The sequence below is a fragment of the Sander vitreus genome, chromosome 14 (genome assembly GCF_031162955.1).
Source record: "Sander vitreus isolate 19-12246 chromosome 14, sanVit1, whole genome shotgun sequence".
Lineage (NCBI taxonomy): Eukaryota > Metazoa > Chordata > Actinopteri > Perciformes > Percidae > Sander > Sander vitreus.
In genome coordinates this window covers 5,744,349-5,754,103 of record NC_135868.1, presented here as the reverse complement: position 1 = coordinate 5,754,103, position 9,755 = coordinate 5,744,349, and the positions used below count along the sequence as shown (strand labels likewise).

General features: G+C 38.0%; 1 protein-coding gene across 2 annotated transcripts; it reads right to left on the bottom strand.

The window, feature by feature from the left end:
* Positions 1 to 4,055: 4,055 nt before the first annotated feature.
* On the bottom strand, positions 4,056 to 9,755 carry LOC144529202 (class I histocompatibility antigen, F10 alpha chain-like). Of its 2 annotated transcripts, none has more exons than XM_078268206.1 (7): positions 9,618 to 9,755; positions 9,149 to 9,418; positions 7,860 to 8,138; positions 6,525 to 6,827; positions 5,643 to 5,780; positions 4,680 to 4,697; positions 4,056 to 4,494 (listed from the first exon to the last, which is right to left on the bottom strand). In XM_078268206.1, the coding sequence occupies exons 1-7, from the start codon at positions 9,664 to 9,666 to the stop codon at positions 4,478 to 4,480; spliced, it is 1,074 nt and encodes a 357-aa protein (XP_078124332.1). In that variant the 5' UTR covers positions 9,667 to 9,755; the 3' UTR covers positions 4,056 to 4,477. The 2 variants fall into 2 exon arrangements, with proteins under 2 accessions (XP_078124332.1, XP_078124333.1); XM_078268207.1 differs by having other exon boundaries at positions 5,643 to 5,750; positions 9,618 to 9,754.

The following is a 9,755-nucleotide window of genomic DNA, read 5'->3' as shown; positions in this document are numbered from 1 at the left end:
GTTTTTTCTCCAAGGAGGGAGTGTCTCTGTTCCGATGTAAAACATTAACCTCTCCAGTCTCATCGTCCCCCTCACAGCCAGTCGTCTGGAAAATGTGGACACCTGAGAGAGACTGTAATTATTAATAAAGCAGTATATAAAAATAATAATACATTATATTTATAGAGTGTTTTTCATAGTACTCAAAGACTTTACGTGAATTGAAATGAGCATATATTAGACAAGAAAGCATTTGGATTCTTGAATTAAGACGTTATGTCAAACTCCTGAGGCCAATTATCTGACTGGTGAATGAAGGAAACGTATTGTATTTCCTCTCTCGTGTATGTGTGTTTTTGTGAAGATATTTTGACTATTGAGGTTTTAAATTTCATTATCTCAGGGTGGGAATGAGTTTAGGTCACTCTACAGTTTGGCAGTAAAAGTTAGAAATGTAACATGTATAAATACTGTACCTTCACTTTGGTTGAAGCGCTGCTTAAAGTGATCCATTTTGGCTTTTATGTTCAGGGGCGTTGGACTGGGGGGAAAAGGGCACTGAGTACCCAGGGCCCTCATGTGAGGAGGGCCCAAAAAGATGCTAGAATGATAGATGATAGATACATTTTTATTGATCCCAAAAAAATGGGAAATTCCGGTGTTGCAGCAGCAAAATATCAGACACACATCACACATACAGAATATACATTAAGTAAAAGGATACTATGAATAGCTGTGGATGCGGGAAGGGGCTTACAGAAAATGCCTTTCTACAGGGCCCAGAATTATAATAACCCATCCCATCGGAAGTTCATCCACCACTGCAGCAGCCACAAACTCTGGGAAGTTTGAGAAGATGATGTCAGGGAAAGCTTCAGTGAGTGTTTCACTGCAGGACAAACAAGGGTCATACATTCAGTATAAATATAAAAACATTATCAACACCATCAGGGGGAATATGATGTACTGTATTCAGAGGTAAAAGTGAAACTAAAGGAGTGTGAACAAGTGTGTTTGAGCTACAAGGAAACAAAATGCTGAGCTGAGTGAAAAGTGAAATAAAGATTTAAAATGTGATCTTACCTGGAGATGAGACGTGACAGAAGAGAAGCAACAACAGGAACTTTTTCATCTCGTTTTGATAAAGACGTGTCTGAGGACCGTTTGAAAAATGTATGTAAGGAAACCCATTGAAATGCTGGAGCTGGTGATAATGTTCTAGCAGCTTGTTTCTCTGTGCTGACTTCTCTCACAGCTGACTCAGGTCAGAGTTCTGTTGCTCTCTAGTGGTAACAGAAGGAAAGACACTCTGAGCCTCAAGACTCACCTCTCACTGAACCAACTCAAATGGAAGACTTTGATTGCAGTGTTCTTTCATCCTCACACATTTAACAAAACAATGTAAGTTTTAATCTTTGTATTGTTATGTTTCAGGTCTGATAAACTGATGGAAATCTGTTTATCAAATAGAAAAAATAATTTCCATTTGAACCTATACACAAGCATTTTAGAACTGGTTTAATGAATTACGGAAAAAATAATAGTGTTCATTCTGGGTTTTTTTTCTTTATGGCTTTAGTTGGTAGCTGCTGTAGTGATCCCTCTCCAAAGGTCTGGAGAAACAGCTGGACAGCAGCATCAGTTCTCTCCAGATGTTGTTACTTCAGCAACGCTTATCAGATCATCACTGTATCCAGAAACATTTAAATATGATTTATGAATTTACACCTGACCATTTTAAGGTATCCTGTGACTTTTTGACAGGTCCTATCACTTAATATCTTAATGTTTGGTAAAACAAGTTTTGTTAATGCATATTTATGATGCAAAATAGTTTCAAATATTGATGTGACAGGAACTTTATTAGAGTTTTGTATCCTCTTTTAATCTTAGCTGTAATGAGACAGTAATAAATACAAAGGAACCTGGATTTAGTGTTCATTTTATTCAATATTTGCTTTTATATTGTATGCAGTATGATTGGTCAGGAAGTTAAACTTTTCAGTCAAAATGATAATCAATGCATTAGTGTGGTTCCAGCTGTTTCCTGTAACTAGTTTGGGACTCCAGAAGAAGCAGTGAAGAAAGCCTGATGGAGTGTTTCACTGTCAGACACACAATTTGTATTTGGTAACACTTTACAATAAGGTACACAAAAATGTAGGTAGTTACTGAGGAACGAATGAGGAATGAATGGTTAGTTAATGAGTAGTTACTGATTGACTGTGATTCAAGCACTAATGGTTAGTCAATGAGTAGTTACTCATTCAGTAATAGTAGTGAATGCTTAACTAATCATTTGTTAATAATTAACCACTCAGTACCAATGGTAATGAATGATTAGTTAAGCATTCATACCATTAGTGAATGAATAACTACTCATTGACTAACCATTCGTTCCTCATTCATTTAACAGTAACTACCAGTCTGTTTATCAGTAACTAATCATTAGTGCTTGAATCACAGTCAATCAGTAACTACTCATTAACTAACCATTCTTTCCTTATTTGTTCCTCAGTAACTACCTACATTTTTGTGTACCTTATTGTAGTGTGTTGTAAGTGTTACCCGCCATAAGGACAGAGTTGGTTTAGCGGTTTAGTATTCAGTTTTTTCTTCGAGGAGGGAGGGTCTCTGTTCTGATGAGTGTTGGGCGCAGGGCCGGAGTGGGACTCATTTCCAGCCCTGGAGTTTCATGCCTTAGACCGGCCCACTTTACTTCATCACTGACCTGATATATTTAAATAATGTAATTAAAACTTAAAGGGATACTTCACCGATTTAGCATTAAGCTTTGTATCAGCAGAAACACGGTAGTATTTTTTAATGACCGTGCTTCCCTCCCTCATGTCCCCCTGAGAGGAGAGATCTCTGTATTGTGGGTCTGGAAAAATTTATACCGATGACGCAAAAATCGTCATTTTACGTCATCGGTATAAATTTTTGCAGAGGCAAAGGACTACAGCCAGTACTTCCACATAGCCCATAGGGGGTTGGACTTCGGCTTTTCACGGAGATTGCCGAGGTAAAAACGAGTGTCAGCCATCTTGAATCATCACTTAGCTTCTCAGCAGAAACAGATGTATTCATCCCAAAGGAAATTTTAGAACAACAATTATGTGCATTCAAACTACCGCACACATGTACCACCGGGATACATTGCTAGCCGGTAAGGGGACATCCTCAGCGGTGTGCAGAAAGCGGGACGAGGGTAGGAGTTGGAGCTAGGTGGAAAGCTAACCAGCTAGCCAGCCACCTGTGCCAGGCTTTGCTTGCTACGGAGACCAGCACATCAGCCTGCGGTGTTGCTCGATGCCGCTAACCCCGTAAGGGGGTATCCTGCTTGCAAGTGTCTCTTTGGACAACAAACTGGACTACATCCAACTTCAACGAAACTCCCAACACGAGTTCAGAGACTGCTGTGTTTTTGTTGTTGTGGAAACATGGCTGAACAACAGTGCTGCTCTGTCACCTGGTGAGACTAGCTAGCTAGTGGAGGTGGGCTTTTTTAACACGGACTGTTGCAGAAATGGGGTGCTTGTATCCAACTAACTGCTAACCGCTGGTGGAGTTTGTGACTGTTAGATGAGACCATTCTACATTCCACGCAAATTTACGGCTGTGTTTATACTCTGTTTACAGCCTACCAAGCGATAATGCTAGTATGTGTTAGCTGAGCTTTATGGAGCATATAATGTGTTTCATATGTCGTTTTTATATAATGTTTTTATATATTTGAATTGTGTAACCACTTGAGCCACGCTGAAACGTTGTTTCGTGTATATGGTTGAAATGACAAAAAACACAGTTGAATTGAGTTGACTGTCTCACTGTCTGTCTGTAAACGGTAGGCGTGGCTTGGGAGTGGACTCAGAGCAGCGAAGCAAGTGCATTCTGGGATTTGGTGTCTTTCATCCACATGAGCCATTTTCTGGCTTTACTCGGCCTAGAAGGCACCAATTTAAAAAAAAAAAATTTTCACATTTATACTACATAAGTGACCCAATTTAAAGATATATTCAGCTTTCCAGCGGTGAAATATCCCTTTAAGTATGCAAGTCTGCAATAACACACTGTTCTTTATAGCCTTGTAATTCAGTGTATTTTTTGTAAAATATCATTCAGTACAAACACAGTAAGTGTTGCTTTACATGTAGATTTTCTAGAAAAGTTACCAACAGTATACGTTACAACACAATGTAATGTTCAACAATATCAGAATCTGTTTTCTGTGCAAATTAGTGTTCACAGATATCCAAACATTGAAATGAAATAAAATATGTAAAAATATAAAATAAAAAAAGAAATAGGCTAAAGAATCAAATGTATTGCACTTTCTAATGACACGTCATCTCTTTTTTATGTTTGATATTACTTTCATCCTATTCCCTTTCAATTGTGGGCTTTGTATATTTACTATCCTAATTTTACATACATTATACATTATAACTAGTTCACTGTTGTTGCAGGAAGCCTCTTTCAGTCAGTGCAGTTAGTCTCAGCTGCTGTCAGGGCCTGTAAGGTCAGAAACACACTGTTAGTGGGAAACACTAACTCATCCTCTTTTAAACCTTTATAAACAGTAAATGCAGGAAACAGTCCTAAAAAACACCATCTGCACAATAATGTGAAACATTTTTAATCTACACCATAAAGTGTGTCAGATCATTTGAAATAGAATAAAAGTTAATTCTACTTACGAGATGCAGGACATTTGGCTGAAATCAAAACAAAAGATAATACATTTCAGTTACAGTTGGAAATGCCAGAATATCTTTTGTCATCTTTCCCCCACTGAATATATGATCCCCTCTTCTACTCACTCAAACTGAAATATATCCATCCCTCTCTTCTGTTTGGTTACTTTAGTTCTTTTCTCCTCTCTCCCACATCATCATGGTATAGTCATATTATCAGGACTCACAGGCTTTGAGTCATACAGCAATTAATGTTGGTTGCTTCAAATTGTTGGCAATTGAAGATGATTTGGGATTTGGCTCTGGAACTAATCTGACTCCACTTTATTACTTTATCCTGTCCCAATTTAGCCCTTCCTCTGCGTGTTTGTTGATCCTCAATCAGTACACTGAAAATGACTCAAGGAGACGAGATTCTTAGTTAACAATTTAGTAAACAGTATTATAAGAAATGACATGTTATACATAAGGTTCAGAATTCCTTCAAGACCTTGCCCTAACGCCAACAGTCTCTCTCCAGAGTCTGACCCCCCCTATCTCTATAGTGTCCTCTTCTTATCCTCCTCAAGTTCCTCCTTCTCGCAGCCATCTGTTTCAGAGTCTCACACCTTCAGCCGTTCCAGACATTCTGTTCCTATTTGCAGCGACGCGCAAAGTTTCCATACTTCCTCGTTCTCTAGCAACTTCTACTTTGTTTACCGTTTGCAGCTTGCACAAGTTCCTCTTTCTCTAACATTTCTAGGCATCATCTATTCTAAACCTTTATGAGGCCTTTAACTATGGCACTTCTAAGTAGAAAGACACTTCTAAATAAAAAGACACTTCTAATATTAAAGACATTTCAAAGTGGTAAAATATTGCTTAAGAATTCAAACGTAACCTGGATTAAAGCATCAATTCAAAGACTAAAATCTAACTACTTAAAAAGTAAATTAAGCACATGTTATTTGTATTTGTATCTCTCACCTTTAGTCCTTTTGTAAACGATGAATCCAGTGGCAGCGATGAGGACGAGAACAAGAACAAGAACAACCACTGCAGCAGTGATGGGGACAATCATGTGACTGGGCTTCTCTGTTGTAGAAAAAATAAAAAAAATAAGACCTGTACAGATAAATCAGGTTAGAATAGAAGTACATCCATCTGTTGATTTGAAATTCATACATACATGTTGGTTTGTTACTGTGAACTATAAGGCTAATCAGCTATTATCTTAACAGTGTGTGTCCATGTCCAAGACAGACTCCGCATTTGGCGGAAAGCAATACACGTTCAAAAATAAATAAGATCTAAAAATCTTAAATCTTAAATACTTTAAGCGAAAACCTGATGTGTGTGTGTGTGTGTGTGTGTGTGTGTGTGTGTGTGTGTGTGTGTGTGTGTGTGTGTGTTAAAAACAATAGGGTCTGTTAAGTGCTTTAAAGCTTTCTATGACTCTAAGAAAATCAAATAATCTTGTTAGGCTCACATGATGTCACCAGTATTTTATGCATTGGTTAAAATGACAGCTTGCTCCCATTAGAGATGTTTGGGACAAATGGGAACACTTGCCATACCTGTAGCCATATATATATATATATATTTTATTTTTTTTATATTTTTTTTTATATATATATTTATATGGTTAGGGTTGTATATAGATATATATTTGATGTGTCCCTGTCAGGATCACATGATCTGACCAGTGATCCTGGAAAAGGAAGATACATCAGTTTAAGACTGATCTTGTCTTCAACAAGAATGATAAATCGCCAGTTTGGTACAGATGACAAAGGTAAAACTGACAAGAAAGCCAAACAATTAGAGCATTCAGCATAAAAAAAGTTTCATTTCTAAATGCATTCTCACCCCAGTTGGTCCTGATCTTTGCTTTGTCCAGTTTGGTGATGATGTCGTCCTCCACACCAGAGAGATGAAACACACAGTCGTACCTCCTCCAGTCTTCAGCTGGGACTGATGAAAGGTCCAGGTCAACACTCATCTGGAAGGATCCATCGTGGTTGGGGAGGATCTCTCCGACGTCCACGTCCTCATGATGCTCCTCTCCATCTTTCCTCCAGAACATCATGGCTCTGTCAGGGTAGAAACCTGTAGCGTGGCAGCTGACTGGAGAGGAGGGAGACTTCTGGAGGAGAGACACTGAGGGAAGATCTGCAGAGAGAGAGAGAGAGAGAGAGAGAGAGAGAGAGAGAGAGAGAGAGAGAGAGAGATATGAAAGGTCAAAGGTCAAAGGAAAGAAAACAAAGGATAAAAAGAAAAATGAAGAAAAATACAATAGGGAATTGTTAACAGAAGGTGTGAAAATTCTTCCAAGTAAAATAAATAAGTAAATAAAAATATATAATATAAAAATATTGCTCTATAGTTTCAAAACCTCCATAGGGTACCTTTAAGTGTAATGTGACCCAGATAAGTTCATAACATAAGATAAGTAGTACTAAGCCTATAAAGTAAACCACACACGTTTAGTATCATAAAACATTGTAAAAATTTCTTAAATGAACATAAAATTGACTATTACCATCAATAGTTTTACCTTTAAACAATCTTGTGAGCTATAAAAACATATGACAGTGCTCCATAACAACTTATCAGTTACACAACCTCCATATCGTTTGTAGGCCTATATTGACAGACACCACCACCACTAAAGAAACTCACTACAGTCACAAAAGAAGGATCTGACACTTTTTATAGTCTACAGCAAAGCAACACGTGTTAAGGGTATTTGTACTTTGAAACATTGACACTGCCAGTGCACTTACTGTGCACTGGCTATCACAGTCTCAGATTTGATGGAAGGCGATAGAGTGATAATACAATGGCAGTTCAGTCTGAGCAGACTGTATGTTGTTGAATATGTACAATATTTTACAGCCATCCAGTCAGTCTGTAACAAGCTGAAGGACCAACAGACCAACTGACAGACCACCTGTCAATGCAGTTAAACTTACTTACCGTATGCTAACACTGGCGATCACAATCTCAGATTTGATGAAAGTAATGTCAGAGCACGCTAACTTGTCAGTCTCTACTGATTGAGGAGGGCTAAATAAAATCTTACCACCACAGAAAATGGCCAAAAAGGTGATGTCAGACTGATAATACAATGGCAGTTCAGTCTGAGCTGACTGTATGAACATTGTTGTGTTCATGAAACTACATCAGGAAATGTGATTCTACCTTTTCTCAGCAGAGAGCTCTTGCTGTAGTTCAAATACATCTTCAGCCATTCAGGACAAATCTCAGTGAGGGAAATCTCATTGCGTTTTATTCTAGATTTGTCAGCAGCCCATCTTTGTTTGATGATGACAGCCTGTGGTTTTGCAGCGATCCATGTCTCTGTCTTCAGGTCCAATGCTAGGAAGTCTTCTCCATCATAACCATACTGCAAAAAACCATTGACCTCTCCAGTCTCATCGTCCCACTCACAGCCAGCCATCATCTGGAGAATGTGGACACCTGAGAGACAGACTAATTATTAATAATGCATAGTAATAATACATCTTTTATAGAGTGCTTTTGACAGTATTTAGAAGACATTTTACATTAATTAAAATGATCATATAAAGCAAGACATCAAAAAAATAAAACATAACAATACTCACAATAGGGAGTTCTGCTGATTTAACTGGCGTGGTGTTTGAAGGAGAGTTTGCTTTGAGTGATGGAACTCCATTTCTGTTTCACAGCGTAAATAATAACTACTCTGTAAATTCCCAGATGACTGTTGATGGCAATGAAACAAGTGTGGATTCTGTGCACATCCAACTGTTATATATATATAAAGTTACACCAGTGTGGGTCACTCCATAGTTTAGGGTTTCAGATGTGGAACATGAAATGAACCATCCCTGCTTGGTGTCCAGCTGAGGACCTGATCTCTCTCCTCCTTGTGTTCTGTTATCATAGAACTGGTGCTATCTAACATCTGCAGCCTTGGATACAGTCTCAGGTTCAATTGACCAACAACTTATAGTTATTGCATTAGTTTCTACTTCTTGGATTACCATCTCAGAAAGGCAGCTGCATTTCATTCGTCTGATTTTGTGCAATGAAAGTTTACTTTAACAGAATATTTATTCTGTACAGGATGAAAAAAAGCCTAGACAGGCTTCCAATTTTCCAACATGTAATATCAAAATCTTAGTTATTTCACTTTTTAAGTGTTATGCAGCAACACAAAGCTTCAGATGGCAAACAAAACATTTGGATTCCTGAAATAAAACCTGTACAGACAGATGATAAGGCCCTCAATCCAACTATCTGACAGGTCAATGAAGGGAATGTCTTGTATTTCCTCTTCCTGTGTATGTTATTGTGAAGATATTTTGACTATTGATGTTTAGAATGTCATTATCTCAGGGTGGGAATGAGTTTAGGTCACTTTACAGTTTAGCAGTAAAAGTTAAATGTAACATGCATAAATACTAAGTACTATACTATATACTATTGATAAGTAAATACTGTACCTCCACTTTGGTTGAAGCGTTGCTTTAAGTTATCCATTGTGGCTTTGAAGAAGATTGGCTCACTCTCAGAACATCTTTGAGTGTACCACTCCAACTGCTGAGGATTGTTTTCTAAAATAGTTTTCATCCAGTCCTGTTTGGGTTCTACTATCTTTTTCTTGGTGTCGCAGTAACCCACCAGAAGTCCATCCACCACTGCAGTAGCCACAAACTCTGGGAAGTTTGGGACTCCAGAAGATGCAGTGATGAAAAACTTGAGTGAGTGTTTCACTGAAGGACAAACACGTTTTATACATTCAGTATAAATAGACGCATATCATTATTTTATCATAAATATGATGGCAGTATGATTCAGCATGATAGTCGAGTAGTTGAATTAAAAGTGAAACTAAACTCCAGCTGTGTTCCAGAGCTACACAGAAACAAAACAGACCTGAGTGGAAAGTAAAGATTTCAAATGTGATCTTACCTGGAGATGAGACGTGACAGAAGAGAAGCAACAACAGGAACTTTTTCATCTTGTTTTGATAAAGACGTGTCCGAGGACCGAGCTGGTTTAGAGGTTTTGTATTCAGTTTATTTCTCAAAGACTGAGCGTCTCTAGCCT